At 38.5% G+C, this 16228-nt stretch overlaps 1 protein-coding gene across 1 annotated transcript in view; it reads left to right on the forward strand.

Annotated features, from left to right (window-relative positions):
* SACM1L (SAC1 like phosphatidylinositide phosphatase) overlaps positions 1-15813 on the forward strand; it is a 62482-nt gene extending 46669 nt beyond the window's left edge. The window contains exons 8-20 of the mRNA XM_073333154.1: positions 2529-2630; positions 3916-4001; positions 4202-4288; positions 4832-4900; positions 4997-5076; positions 7900-7998; positions 9963-10101; positions 10365-10434; positions 10533-10605; positions 11146-11239; positions 11326-11418; positions 12340-12397; positions 13753-15813. Of these exons, the coding sequence (XP_073189255.1) occupies positions 2529-2630; positions 3916-4001; positions 4202-4288; positions 4832-4900; positions 4997-5076; positions 7900-7998; positions 9963-10101; positions 10365-10434; positions 10533-10605; positions 11146-11239; positions 11326-11418; positions 12340-12397; positions 13753-13889 (1187 nt within the window). The 3' untranslated portion in view covers positions 13890-15813. The remainder of the gene's footprint in view (positions 1-2528; positions 2631-3915; positions 4002-4201; positions 4289-4831; positions 4901-4996; positions 5077-7899; positions 7999-9962; positions 10102-10364; positions 10435-10532; positions 10606-11145; positions 11240-11325; positions 11419-12339; positions 12398-13752) is intronic.
* The last annotated feature ends 415 nt before the right edge of the window (positions 15814-16228 follow it).

Consider the following 16228-nt stretch of genomic DNA (forward strand, 5'->3'; position numbering starts at 1 on the left):
ATCTATCTTAATCTCTCTTGATTCAGAATAAGAGTGGAGAGATGGGGAATATTTCTAATTACTCAAAAATTCCATCCCTCCATTCTTAAATTCTCCGTAGGAGATCGATTGAGCCTACAATCTTAGGTTTATGGCAGTGTTGATAAAGATCCAAGTTTAGAGCTACTGCTTTTATTTCCTGCTAAATAGAAGCCAAGCCCTAGCCCTGATATATTTGAGGTGACATCTGGATCTACAAGGATTTTAAGAGTTTGAGCATGTGGTTCTAGGTCTAATTTTAGACCTTTTTAGATCCCTCTCTCGGAACTCTTTATTGAGGGCATTTTGGGTGGCAAAGGATCTCTTTGTATATTCTCTTAACCAAACTTGAACTAGTTGTTCGGATTTTTTTACAAAGAGTGCTGCCACAAATGTAGATGAAATCTGCAGTATTGGCCTAATGTGCCGTTACCCAACAAAGTGGGTTTCCTCCACAGGATTTTTGTGGGGAAAAACACTTGGTGAGATGAAATTTGTGAGGTGAAATGTGTATGTGTAAATAATCTGTTGTATTTTTAAGAATTACAATTTTTTATGCTTGAATAAAAACCCAGAAAATTGATTTGTTTATTGGAATAAAACTTGCTTTGCAGACCTGAGCAAATAGTAAGATGGTTATCATATTGGTCGTTCAAAAGAACAGAGCAGAGAGACAGGATAGCATGCCTATACTAAAAGCTAAAACAAAGCCACAGTATGCATTCGATGACGTGAGCTGTAGCTCACGAAAGCTTATGCTCAAATAAAGTGGTTAGTCTCGAAGGTGCCACAAGTACTCCTGTTCTTTTTGCGAATACAGACTAACACGGCTGTTACTCTGAAACCTTTGAAGTTGTAGTTTTACCTTGCTGGCAATGGAGGGTAGTATGAATCTGTGTTCTGCGTCCTGCTGCAGTAATTGAGGAGTGCTGCTTTCTGATATTAGTTTGATGCTGTATTATCTAACATCAACTGAAAGTAGTTATGACCTTGACAGAACTGAACTGCTAAGTTAAATTGCCAGCCCTTAGCAATTATCCCCTAACACAGGGGTGGCCAACCTGTGGCTCCGGAGCCACACACGGCTCTTCAGAAGTTAATATGCGGCTCCTTGTATAGGCACCGACTCCGGGGCTGGAGCTGCAGGTGCCAACTTTCCAATGTGCCGGGGGTGCTCACTGCTCAGCCCCTGGCTCTGCCACAGGCCCTGTCCCCACTCCACCCCTTCCCACCCCATCCCCTGAGCTTGCCATGCCCTCGCTTCTCCTCCCCCCCCACCCCCCCGAGCCTCCTACATGCCACTGAACAGCTGATTTGGGAGCTGCAGGAAGGGAGGGGGAGGCACTGATCGGGAGGGCGGGGGCGCTGCCAGTGGGAGGTGCTGGGAGCAGGTGGGTGGGAAGCTGATGGGAGGGCTGCTGACTTACTACTTTGAGTGGTAGCCGTGTTAGTCTGTATCAGCAAAAACAATGAGTCGTCCTTGTGGTACCTTAGAGACCAAAAAATTTATTTGGGCATAAGCTTTCGTGGGCTAAAACCCACTTCATCACAAAGCTTATGTCTCTAAGGTGCCACAAGGACGACTCATTGTTTTTGACATATTACTGTGGCTCTTTGGCAATGTACATTGGTTAAATCATGGCTCCTTCTCAGGCTCAGGCTGGCCACCCCTGCCCTGACAGTAAGGACTAGAATCTGATACCAAAATGATGTGTAGGGCTTAATTAAAAGCACAGAAGTCTCTGCATAAGCAGCTCCCCTTGGAGATTTCAGTAGGAGGTGTGTACATATAAGGACAGAATGTGGCCTATGGGCAATGTAATGTTGTCCTGCTATGGTGCTCCAGGAGCATATTGTCAAGATGCTCTATAGTGTGCGAGAGCATGATCAGGTTTGAAGGTTTCTTTTCTAATTCTGGTTGCAAAAGGTGGGAAAAATTCTCTTTTAGAAAAGAGAAAGCATTGCAGAAAGTGCTTGGTCTGCAGTCTGAAATTTTTTCCCCCCTGAGTTAAGACCTTTTTTTTTTTTTGGCCAGGGCCTGAGATCATACATATGGTGCTGATAGTATTGACCTATTTCTTTCAATTGTGATGGTCATTTGTGTGCATGGGCTTTTAATAGATTGTAAATGTTTCATCATCAGACGTGTCAACATTTTAATTTAATTGAAGAACCTTTTGAGACCAGTCTCAAGTCTCTTCAAATCCTGTTTTCTCCTATTTATAATCACTTCATATTTTTTTAGTTAATTAGCATCCCTTAAAACTTGCTCTGTCATGCATATACTAATTTGAGTATTAGGCTACTGACTCTGAAGTTAAATATCAATAAATAACTTGACATAGGGATAACAGTATATTTATACATATACCTACACATCAATGAATGTTTGCAAAATCCTTTCTATTTATTTAATCATCATTTGGCCCTATGTCTGTGCCTGTTCCCTTTTATTTAAAAATACCATAGTAAACATTGCAAAAGTTTGTGTTCCTTAACATGTTTACCAGTTATAGCTATGCACTCTTGTTCCATTAATGGAAAGTATTTTGACTGGGTGCTTATCTCTCGAAGAAGCTGTTTCAGAGCTGGTGTACGTTACTATGTGAGAGGTAAGATGACAAATAATGCAACCACTGCTGGAACAATCAACATATCTGTAACTCGTTAATTTCTTATTTTCAAATGGCATAGGTATTTAACCACTTACATTACTGTTGTGTTCCATTCTGTCACAACCTGATGTAATTTTTGTGCCAAATATTTTACTTCAGTGTAATAACTGGACAGAAAAACATCCTTGAGCACAAAACTGTAGTTTCATCTACAAATGCATCTATTAAACTGCAAACCTCATTTATTGCTCCTTGAGGCATTTGATTTATGTTTAGTCCAAAAATTTAAAATGATGAGCATTTTAAATGAAACACTGGACAATACTTATTATCCTGTAAATAAGCTGGTGGTATTTACTTCAGTAAAATACCTTACATAACATTTTCAGACTAATAAAGAACTTTTACAAGAAAACATTCTCATGTGCAGGGAAAGAAAAGTTAAGCTGGGTTCCACACACACACACACACACACACACACACAAGCCTAACTACAATTTTCATGTGTGTTTGTTTGTTTGGCATACAATCCTTGGCTGTCTGTTATGTAGCAGTCCGCTTTTCCCTGATTTCAGGCCAAAGGCTGAAAAGGAAGCAGACTGAAGTACTTTCTCCTTACCAGTCTCTGCATGTTATGTTGAGGTGCACTGAGGAAGTGTGGACAAACTTGTTGCTCCTTGTGCCGTAATTTTCCCATTGGAAAGATAAATTTCAGTGTCTGCGCTTTGGCATCTTTGTTCAGTATTAAAATAACCTAAGTATTTTTTAAGTTAGACTATTAAGAAGTGCTGGCAGTATAATAAAGGCCCTGCACTGACTGAATGATAGCAATATCTAGGTCTGCTTTTCTGAAAAATCCATACCCCTGAGCAATTTTAGCTATGCCAGTCTAACCTGCAATGTAGATGCAGCTAAGTTAATGGAAGAATGCTTCCATCAGTGTACCAACTGTCACTCTGGGAGGTGGTGTTCCTACGCAGACAGAAAATCCCCTTCCATTGCTATATGCCACATCTACACTATATAGTCGTGCAAGCATAGCTACAGTGTCGTAGATATGCCATAATAGTCTCCATAGTGTGGACATACCCCAAGTCTCTGCTTCATGAGCTGACAGTGTCTCAGAGGGTGGCTTTGATCTACAGAGGACACAGATTTCACTTATCTTCTGGCTATTCTGTATTGTTTCATCTTACTAACTGAAAAATGAGACCCCAATTCAAACCTAAAGCAATGGTGTTTGTGGCCGGCTGTGAACTGGATTCTGTTTTTTCTAACTCAGGTATTGATTCAGAAGGCCATGCAGCTAATTTTGTTGAAACGGAACAAATTGTACATTACAATGGGAGCAAAGCTTCATTTGTCCAGGTAAATTCAGTGGCTTATCAGAATTGATTGCATGACTAGCTTAAGTTCAGCTGGCAAGTCTTTATTTTCTTGTCTGCCCAAAACCTGATTTTACATTTAACAAGAAAAAACAAGTTAAAATACAGATGTCAGGAAGGTGTACTGAACAAGAACATGAAATTGCATTTGTTATTTAAGTATCCTTTTCCTTTGTTTTCCAGACCCGTGGATCAATTCCTTTTTTCTGGTCACAGAGACCAAACCTCAAGTATAAGCCAAAGCCACAGATCAGCAAAGTAGTAAATCATGTATGTGTGTTTCCTTGGTTGTGTGGTGGTAAAATGGAATTCAGTGTTTGCATGGATATAATGTGGTAATAAACTTAACATTGCTGCGACTTCTCATTAACATACAGTATACTGTTTAAATCTGTTCTTAATATAAAAGTCAAACCGTACCTTTAAAGTTGAAGTAGCAAGAGGCTTGGGCCAGTGTACTAGCTTTTTTATCCATGGAGTCTTTGGCTCAAAGCTTGAATGAGGTCATAAGTATAAATGAATGCAGTCATCTCTTCCTGGTTCTCATTTGTGTACAGTGATAAAAACCACTGCATTATTTGGCACAACTAGTAGTTTATACAAGGGAAGCCCAAGGCTGTTGCAGATGAGAGCTGAAGTGCATTGACAGAGTGGAGTGCAGATATTTGCCTCATTTAAGCACCACATTCTCATTCAGAAGACGACTTGTTGTGTTACATTACAAGAATCCCTTAATGTAGCAGTTTTAGTAATTTACAGACCTATGCATCTCTAAAGACCTGTGATGTCACTTTTTTCTCCTTTGTTTTCTAGATGGATGGCTTCCAAAGACATTTTGACTCTCAGATAATTAGCTATGGAAAACAAATGATTGTTAATTTGGTATGCCTTTAATTATTCTGCTTAGTTGAATTGTTTGCCTCTTCTTTTTAAACAAATTTGAATGATTGATTGGTATTACCATTTCATTTTTCACAGGTTAACCAGAAGGGCTCAGAGAAGCCTCTTGAACAAACATTTGCAAAAATGGTAAACAGCTTGGGAAATGGAATGGTCAGGTACATGTGAACTGAAATTATGATACATATGTGTATATTGTACATGTCTGACTCCTTTTAACAAGCCTAAATTAAAAGTGTGATCAAATTGGTCATGGGGCCCTTATAAAATAATTTAACTTGCATGAGAATTGCATTTTTTAAAATACACATTGATACTGCACTGCAGGAAAAGGATATGGTCCCTGCCAGAAGAGTTTGCAATCCAACTGGAAATGATAGGCATGGGATGCATGTAAAGGGAATTAAGACAGGACAACAGCATAAAAAGAAGGGAGTATGAGGCTTACAGTAATAAGAGCACATTGTTGTTTTGGCTAGTGGTGTGTCTTGAAAGTTCTGCTTGTTTCTTTAAAGGGCAGGTGAGTGTTTTATTGACTTCATGGAAGAAATGCACTTCCAGGATGAAAGAGGTGAGGCATTGCAGACCAAGGGGTTCCAGGTGTGAAGTCACATGGAAAAAAGACACCAAGACAAGGTCATTAGGTGTGCAGCCTAAATGGAGCGTAGGGGCCATAGGAGTGTGGAAAGCACATAAATTATTGTTAAATGTTCATGATTGCAGAAGTTGCAGGTGCATGGGCAGTTTAACAATGGCGATTCATCATTTTAAAACAGTAATCTTCACTTATTGACTTGCTTTCTCTTTAACCATGTTCTTGAATATTGAGAGAATAATATGGATTTTCCACAAAGCTTAAAATTTTTATTTTTTTCATCTCAGAGATTCTCCTGTAAGGGACTTAGACATTTGTTCGTGTCAGGAGTCCCTAACAAGTTTAGGGGCCAAATCCTGCCCTCTAGAATGAATGCATAATTCTTAAGGACTTCTGTAGAACATGCACATTTAAGGGCAAAATTTAGCCATGAATGCAGTTAATCTTACTTGTATAGTATGCATTTGCATTGAATTTTTAGTTGTTTCCGTTCGATCGATCCCCATTTTACAAGGCTCTTACAGAAGGACAGGAAATTAGATTACTCACGTTTTTCTGCACCTTCCTGCCCTCTGCCCCTTCCAACGGTTGCAGTAGTTTTGCTGTAGATTTGCATATTTACGCATATATGTTGATTTGTGAAGAGGAAGACATGTTTTTAAGAGCACTTCCAATGTAGAGTTTCTGTTCAGTTTTCAAAGCTGGTATTGATTACATCTTTAAGAGATAAATGACTTGTGGGATTCCTTGCACTACTTTCTGTAGAACTAAAAGCCATTTTACAGAAACTGAAGTGTAAAATCCTATCTCTGGCCTGTTTTTTTTCTCAGTTGTAAGTTCCGCAGATGTTAACATTTAAAAAATTAAAAAAATTAAAAAATTTTTGCTAAAAATAGGGTTTTGCTACTTTAATTGCTTTGCATGGCACCTCCTGCCATCAATAAACATTCACAATTTATGAATGCCACCTCCAGTCCTGCACAAACCATCTAGAAAAGTCTTTTGTTTTTTATTAAACAGTTCCCCCACCCCAAGAAACTTACTCCTGTTGTCTACAGCAAAGGCATACTTTTGCACCCTGAACTTGTTTAATTTCTCTGCCCTTGTTTGATCTCGTCTTAGCCTCTTTGTATAGATTCTGAACTCTTACAACTTGGTGACTCTATCATTTTTAATTTCCTATTTGGAAATGAGCACCCTGTTGCCATTAACTGGTGGTGGTTGTTTTTTGTTTGCTAGGGCTTGCTGTTATTTGACCTCTTACTGCCAGTTTACTGAATTTTGCCAAACTTTTCTCATTGTGGCCCACCTGCTTTTTGTCCTGTTTCTGCCTTTCTCCTCTTCTAACGTTCCCATACTCCACCCATTCATTCCTTTGTACATTATATACTAGCCCCATCTCTTTGCCTCTGTTTCAGGAAATATATAAATATAATTTCTAGCTTTTTAAACTACATACAAAGCAGAAAGCAGCTTAGAAAAAAGCAAATGCAGATCCATCTGCCCATCCTTCCTTCCCCGTGTTGTCTCGTAAATATGGTAAACGAACACTTGGATTGGAAGCACTTCAGGACAGGGACCATGTCTTTTTAGTTAAGTTGCCATACACACGTCCCTGCACCTTTTTGGGGAAAAGATAATTAGACAGAAGTGATTTTGTAAAATACTAGTGAACATGAGCTTCCTTATCCTGCTTCCAGAGTGGTGGGATCATCTAAAGCAGTGGTTCTCAACCAGGGGTCCGGGGCCCCCTGGGGGGCCGTGAGCAGGTTTCAGGGGTCTACCAAGCAGGGCCAGCATAGACTCGCTGGGGCCCAGGGCAGAAAGCTGAAGCCCCACCGGATGGGGCTGAAGCTCAAGGCCTTGAGCCCCACCACCCGGGGCTGAAGCCAAAGCCTGAGCAGCTTAGCTTCACAGGGACCCCTGTGGCATGGGGCCCTAGGCAGTTGTCCTGCTTGCTACCCCCTACCTCAGGCCCTGGCTTATATATGCAGAAAACCAGTTATTGTGGGACAGGTGGGCTGTGGAGTTTTTATAGCATGTTGGAAGGGCCTCCGAAAGAAAAAGGTTGAGAACCCCTGATCTAAAGGAGTGCAAAAATTTGCATCCTCAAAATGTGCAAGGTGACATTTTGGAAGAGGACAGAAAAGAAGAAAACATGTCCTTTGATATTTATGGAACCCAGTTTTAAAGAATTGCTCTTAAATTTTGGCTGATGTTGACAAATCTTCATCTGAAGAAGATCATTTCTCTGCACTTCAATATTTATCAATCTTTTTTTCTTTTGAAAAAATTACCTTTTTAAAATACAATTGTACTGTGATCTCTTCAGAGCAGTGAAGAGTGCCGTGAATTTATTTGATCAGATGTGCTTGTCTCTGAATAGATATATAGCATTTGACTTTCATAAAGAATGCAGTCGAATGAGGTGGGACCGACTCCAACTTTTGATGGATCAACTCTCAGAACAACAAGATGAGTTTAGGTAATCTGTCTCTCTATAGCACCATGTGGTCATCTTGTGGTGGCTAGCATAAAGTGATAGATTGTTAAATGCCCAGCAGATTCATAGAGCAGAATCTATATTCTCAAAAGTAGATCACTTTCTCATATGGATTCTATGGCCTTGAGTTGAAGAAGATGCATATGCAAATGAGATAAAGATTACAGGGTGGAGTCTGCAGATATCTTTGTGTGATCTCTCACTCCTGCTCAGCAGCAAAGTAGAGGCCTTAATGTGGTTTATAATACACTCACTCACCATGGTTTTGCTTCTGTGAAGGAGAATTAAATGTCTCTCTTGGTGAAGGGATTTGGGGGGGTAAACACAAGTCTGCCTATTACATGGGATTGAGAAATTACCAAGCACAACTGCTTATCTGTTTTCAGTGTGGTAATTTCATATGCAGTATTAATGCCATACCTGAGCAACCAGACACCAACCCTTCCTGACTCTTTTTATTTATATTTTTTTTTTGGATTCACAGAAAAGTAGCAAATGTCCAACTTGATTTGATGTCCTTTCCCCCAATAAAGTTATTTCATATATTAAATGAATTTGTATGATCTATATGAAGTTGTTGCTTAATGCATTAGTCTTTATTTTATTATTCACCGCTCACAGATTTACAGGTTATGAAGCGAAACCTATTTACGTTATAGTTCTGCTTCTTTGAAGATCTCATCATCACCGTTTGGGTCTCAAGTCTACGGCATGAGGCAGACCAGGAACTCCTATATCTAGTGATTTGACGGCTACACCCCCACTTCTACACAGGTTGTTGTCTGCCCCTGTAATGTGAGGAACAGCCCACTGAAACCTCTCCCAGTTCCATTTATGAATGAAAGCTTGAACCACTGATCTAGGCCGACATAAATGCCTCACTCTGTACGGATAGTACAAACCAAACATGCTCCTGAGGATAGCAATACATATATAAAAACCTGAAAAGGAGCAGCCCATAAAGTCTGAGAGGACGTGAACAGAGAACAGTCATGTGAGCCCTTCAAAGAAGCAGAATGAACAAGTAATTTTGTCTTTAAAATACCACCTATATAGGATTCTCAACCCTAGAATGAGTAACTGAGACATGTCTTAAAACTAATAATACACTGTAGCATGTAGTGAACTATGTAGGCATATGCCAAAACCAATCAGCTTTCTTTAAATAAAGGGATGGAACTGATGTCTCAAAATAAGGCATTACACAACATTATTTGATTTGTTTTTTGAGGAGTCCTCAAAATATGGCTAACACTAGGGGGCTGGAGAGTTTGGGCTCTCTTGAAAATTAGATTCTGCAGGCCTGAGACATAGAAGCAGAATTCTTCTCTTGAGGCTGAAGCCAAGTCTTTGTAATTGTGTAGTGTAAGGATTGTGTTATTACCATGTGTACATCATGATTACAACATATACTTGAAGCTGGAAGTGGAACCTGCTCTTCTTCCGAAAGGTAATACCAAGGTTCATAGCAACTGCAAGTAAGTTATTTCAGAGTAACAGTGGTGTTAGTCTGTATTCGCAAAAAGAAAAGGAGTACTTGTGGCACCTTAGAGACTAACCAATTTATTTGAGCATAAGCTTTCGTGAGCTACAGCTCACTTCCTCCGAGTTCATGCTCAAATAAATTGGTTAGTCTCTAAGGTGCCACAAGTCCTCCTTTTCTTTTTGCAAGTAAGTTATTGTCATGTGTAATGCAATAGGATAACCATTTAGACACTGTTCTTGATAATGCGATGTATTCACTATCTGCTACAGAAAGAAAAGTATAAATAATATGTTATCAAATAAAATTAAACACATATGGCAAAGAATTTAACTTGGGAAAAGATTCTGTTTTGGGTAACTAAAGAAACCCGTTAAAGTATGCAGTCGCAGAACATATTTTGAAGTGGATTATTTTAGGTACCTATTTATATACACACATTTAAATGTGTCGTGGATCTTAGTTATTTTCTAGTTGATTCTGATGGTAAAGTGGTGACTCAGCAGGACGGAATATTCCGCAGTAATTGCATGGACTGCCTGGACCGGACTAATGTGATTCAGAGCCTATTAGCACGTCGTTCTCTGCAAGCACAGCTTCAGGTCAAGATTTTTTCTAGTTTGCTTTTGTTTTTCAAAGCTCTCTCTGTGCGGGAGGGAGGGAGGATGGATCCTCTGTCGGGGATTAAGTACAACTAAAGTTTGTAGCAGCTTACATTCATAAATTTCTTTAGTACTTAAAGACCTGCTTGATATTAAAATGTACTGTCCAGCTAAAAGCTGGACGAAAAAGCTATGTCCCATATAAACTTAAATATTGACTTCCTCTGAGTTGCTATTGAATTGTAGTGTGTTTTTTGTTCTAGAGGCTAGGTGTTCTGCATGTTGGACAGAGAATTGAAGAACAAGCAGAATTTGAAAAAATCTACAAAAATGGTAGGTTTGTCTTTAAAGTTAAATTACTATTTTTCAAATAAGGACCAGTCAGCCTTTTTTAAAGGAAAACGGACATAATTCTATTTCTCTGTTCACAGCATGGGCTGATAATGCAAATGCTTGTGCCAAACAATATGCTGGAACTGGTGCCTTAAAGACAGACTACACAAGGCAAGTTAGAGACGATTATGTTTTGAGGACAATGCATTTTTGTAACTTAATTATCTACAGATTGAAATTCAATTTTCCAGACACACATTAACATGTAAGTTGGTAATATGAACTACCTCTTACTAGAAAAATTCAGCCTATGTCAACATGATATAATAAACAATAATATACCTTTTGTAGTTTAAAAAAACATTAAAAATCAGGAAATAAAATCAATATGGGTTTATAAAATATTCCATCTTGTTTTATTGCATGATGGAAAACTGAGTCTCTGAGAAACCATTTTCCTGACTTTACTCACAGATCTTTCCACCCTTTCTTAAAACTTTTTTTCATAAAAATCTACTGCCTATAGAAGTTAGAGTGCAGAGGCAGCACTAGGCAGTTGTATCTTTGTCCTTAAGTATAAATAGAAACTCTATATGATTGTTAATACAAACCTGAAAGGATCATAAAACTGAACATCACTTGGTATAACTTTCTACTTTCAATTTGCAAACAGATTAGTTGTAATATGCTCATAAAACCACTTTTTTATAGAACTGGGAAGAGAACTCAGTGGGGTCTAATAATGGATGGCTGGAACTCATTAATACGTTACTACAAGAACAACTTTTCTGATGGATTTAGACAAGTAAGTTGGGTTTTTTCTTTTTTGCAAGTAGATTCTTAGTCATTATTGCTCTGCATTTTAACTCTGTATGTATGTTTCTGTTACAGGATGCTATCGATCTGTTTCTTGGAAATTATTCAGTGGATGAAGTAGAGTCTGTCAGCCCTCTACATATACAGAAGGACTGGAAGTTCTTGGCTGTAAGGATTTTTTTTAATAAGCTTTGATTCACACTTTTTTGGAAACTAAATGCTTTGTTTGTTTCTTTTATTTGCTTCAGTAAACCTAAGTAGTTATTGACTGTTTGTTGATGTGGGGCCATTTGTGTCTTCTGGTCCTATTTTTTATAGTAGCCACTTACTGGAAGACTAAGTCCAGAACATCAGCCATGACACAAAGGGAGCATCCCTCAGACATGGAGTTGGAAGGAAAGGTGCTCTTTGGCCAATTGTGCCCCTGCTAGAAAGATTGGGATTCTTCTTGGATCTCTTGCTTTGTCTGTTCATTAAGAAAGAAAAGTGGAAGGGGATAACCATTTTTAATGTAATAAGAACCATCATTGTTGATCTAAAAAAAATCATGAAGATGTCATCTCACAACATCAAATGCTGTATGCAGGCAAATACTGGTTTCTCTTCTCTTCAGTGTCAGTGCCAAGACAGTCAGGAAGGGGAGGCTAAGCACTTATTGAATTTCAGAACTGCAGTTATGACAAAAAAGATCACTGTGGAACACATGAGGGAATTGGAAAAAGTCGTGTGGAGAATACCTACACTGACCCCTTCTGTTCTGTACGCTCAGTACACAAGTGGGATAGATTAACACTGGAGGCTTATGCAGGGTTGTTCAAATACCCAAACAGAACTAATGAACTTGATCTTTCAGTGAGCCTAAACAGGCAGAATCCAAGCATATTATCCTCTAATCTTAAATGTACAGTTAAAGAATTATTTAGATTAAGTCTAAAACTCAGAAGGAGACTCTGTTTTACCAAATCAGGACATCAAAGAAATGATGTAACTTTACCTGTTACAAAGCAAATTATAAATATAATTTCTTGAAGGAAATAATCAATACAATCATATATATCCTTTTTTAATTCTGTTTTTCTTCTTCCGCAGTTGCCTATTATTATGGTCGTTGCTTTCTCAATGTGCATTATCTGTTTGCTTATGGCTGGTAAGTCACTATTTGGCGTACATTTGCAAAATTCATTTGCAGGCATACACTTAAGATGTTGGAAGCTATTCACTGGGTATGTGCTTATGAGTTATGAGATATTCAAGTCATACCTCTAACCATACAACCTGGAGCTATGCTTTTCTGGGTCAGGCCTGGTCAGTACTTGGATGGGAAAGCTCAGATGCTACAGAGAGTAGTGCTGGACATTCAGCAGATAGCACTCTTCCCTCTGATGTTGAATCAATGTTACTGCGGGATATTATGAGTAATCGCTTCTCCTTAACATGATGGTTGAATCAGGTATAAAATTGTTAGTTAATAATCCAATGGCACTTCCTAAAGGAGTAGAATTGAGAACACTGCCATCCACACCAACCCCCTATTTGGGTGGTTATGTTCTGCTTCCCTGAAACTCCCCCCTCTATATCAGTTGGTTAAGGTATTCACTTGGAGTATCTATACAATTGTGGGGGTAGGGAATCTCAGAGCCTAGGTCTGCAGACTGAGTCACGCTCTGGCACTAAAAATAGCAGTGTAGATGTTCCTGCTTGGGCTGGAGTTTGGTCTCTGAGACTCTCTTCCCTTGCTGGGTTTCAGTGCCCAAGCAGGAACATTTACATTACTGTTATTAGCACCGTAGTGGGAATCCCGTGAGCCCGAGTCTGTTGCCCCAGGCTCTGAAACTTATTGCCACATGGCTGTTTTTTTTTGCAGCGTAGATGTAACCGGAATGACCTAAACTCCTGTGTTGGTGTGTGCTGTTAAATCAGGGGTTCTCAAACTGGGGGTTGCGAGATTACATGGGGGTCGTGGGCTATATGCCTCCATCCCCAAACCCTGCTTGGCCTCCAGCATTTATAATAATGTTAAATATAAAAAATGTGTGTTTTAATTTATAAGAGGGGTCACACTCAGAGGCTTGCTGTGTAAAAGGGGTCATGAATACAAAAGTTTGAGAAAAGTTAAATGGTTACCAATCTTCCTCCTTTTGCTTAGAGATTGACAGCATTTCAGTGGCAGGTCAAGTGTTGGCTATATAGGTCGTAAATCAGTTTGTTATGAAATTGCTTTGGAATCTCTCTGAATTAAGGGCTATATGAATGTCAATTTTTAGCCATTGTAAATTAGCCTTTGCTTAACTGTAGAACATTAGTTTCCGAGCTAGAAAACTCTCAGAAGGAAATACACAGTACAAAATAACAGGCTCTAGTATATGTGAAGCTGATACGAAATTTCAGTTCTTGATCAAAGCTTCCTTATGAGCACTTTGCTAACTGTTTTCTTGTCACGCTAAAAATGATCTCTCCACTATTTATTGAAAATGACTTACTGTAATGTTTATCTGATTACAGGTGATACATGGACTGAGACACTGGCTTATGTGCTCTTCTGGGGAACTGCAAGCTTTGGAACTTTAGCTATCATCTTTTACAATGGCAAGGATTTTGTAGATGCACCAAAACTGGTCCAGAAAGAGAAGATGGACTGAATTTGTGTGTGTGGAAAGCGGCTTAGCATGGAGGACTCCTCAAGCCATACTTGGAGTCTCTACTGACCTGCTTTCCACACCAACTAGTGGTCTTTCTAGCTTTCATCTTTGTGGAGAGAAAAAGTAAATTGGGTCCTTCACTTGGTGGTGGTAATTTACAGTTGTGATCTGGTTTTACAGTTTTAGTCACAATGATCTTTGGAATATTGCATTAATTGGGGAGGTTGCGCTCATAACAAGATATTTTGGCTTTCACCTGTAAGTTTCATCAGTGTTGTCTGTGGAGTATTATAGAATATGAACTGGCCTACTAAGCTTACAGCCCAGCAGGGCAGTTTCATTCAAACATGATCTCATAATCTTAACAGAGATCTCTGGTTCTCTTCACGTGTCACCATATCCAGCTGTGGCAGTGTTAGTAATATAGAGTCACGTCATGTTCTTTGAGCTAATATAGGATTCCTACTAAGAAGTTTTCTTTCTAGACTTTCAGTTGGGTTTCATTTGTCATCATAAAAGCAGTCACTGTTAGCACGAGTCCTTTGCATATTTTCATTAGGGTAGAGAATCATACCTTACTGTCAAAATGCAAGTCTTCTGTTCTGCCTCATCTAGGACTGATGCAATATTTTATTAAATCATTGGGAGGGTGAGTTATTGGTGGACATTTCTGAAGTTGCAAATATCTTGCACTACCTAACTACTGCAGTCTTCAGATGACTTTTTATTACAGCTATACAGCAATTTAAGTGTGATTCAGAAGGTCTCAAATAAGGTTGTCTTTTTTTAAGATGTAAATTAAATCAAAGAATGTAAAACTTCTTTACTGTGTTTATTGACCCCCATGCTAAAGGTCCAAAGTATTCTATAGTTAAAGAACAGTCACAATGTAGAAGGTACGCCTCATTGTTTTACTAATCACCTGCTTCTGTAGTTTATGGTTAAGTAGGGATAACCTGTGAAAGAAAGAATACAAATCTTTGAGGTGACAGTCTTCTGCTAAATTCCATGTTTGCACTTGAGGGAAGCAGCAGCAGCTTGCTTTTCATGCATGATAAAACTCTAAAAATTAAGCTATGAAAATAATTTGTTCTGATTATCAGTAAATGTTTGTCTTTAAATTTAGTGCTTCCAATCTACATAAAATAGCTAATCTGAATCAAGGACCAATTTTAAACTATTTTATCACTTATTTTATGATTTCTGTTCAAACCAGACCTGAAATTTGCTTACGGCACTGTGCATTGCTTAATATTTCCTGTAAGTACAGTTGTATATCCAGATTGCAATTATGAAGATTAAATATTAGGAAAAAAAGTAGAATACTAGGGTTAGCACGGTTGTCATTAATGCCCTAGAACACAAAACACTGCATCATCAGTGTTTCATTGTGTTATGATTGAAAATATGTACAGTTTTTTGCAATAACTGTTCATTTTAACCGTGAATGTTTCTGAAGGCCCTCTTTGGGTTTTGTTAAACATTACCTGTTCATAAGCACTAGTAATAAAAATGCAGAGTTCCTGTTTGCTTTTAGATGCTACAATGGAAATACCAGTTGACAGTTTAACTGAGAAATTCTCTGTAATCTCAGACATCAACTCCATAATGGGGAAGAAAGTATAAGAACTCTATAGTTAAATATTTAAATAATGGTTTGTGTGCCTCTTTGGCGGGTGATGTTTTGAAATTTAGCTCAACTGTCTTACAGTGTGTATCTAAATCTTTCCGTGCATCTCCCGTTAAGAGTTTGTTGCAACAAAGACCAAACCTGGACTGCTAATATAACCACATTGCAAGAACTAGGTTTTGAGACTTGGAAGGGCATCTGTATTCCAATGCTTTGTAAGGAGATTGTATTTCTAAATTCACATATGGTGTACTCATAAATGACAATAAAACTTTAATCTTTTCTAGATCCTGACCGTTCCATTTCTGTATTTTAGTTGAAGGGTTAAAAAAATGCAAACTTTAAACATTGTTTCTTGGAAACTGCTGTTCATCAGAAAGGTACATTCTGAGTGGTTAATCTCTACATACAAAATTAAAGGCCTTCTATTTTTATACTTAATCCACTAAAAGTTTAGTTTAAAACTAAGATTTTAATTAGCATATGTTCCATTTCCCTCTGCCAAGTATGGATTTTACCTTTCTGAAAAAAGAAGTGTTTGGGAGACAAAGGAGAAGTTTAGAAATAAGATCTGAAGTTGGACTCCCTACTTGAGTCTATTCTTTGTCCCTCCCTTTACAAGGCCATTTTAGACTACTGTTCTTGATTGGCTCTCAGAGTGTTAGACACATGAGGTGAATACTGCACATCTTATTCTTCAGATAAACTG

This window comes from Lepidochelys kempii, chromosome 2 (genome assembly GCF_965140265.1).
Source record: "Lepidochelys kempii isolate rLepKem1 chromosome 2, rLepKem1.hap2, whole genome shotgun sequence".
Lineage (NCBI taxonomy): Eukaryota > Metazoa > Chordata > Testudines > Cheloniidae > Lepidochelys > Lepidochelys kempii.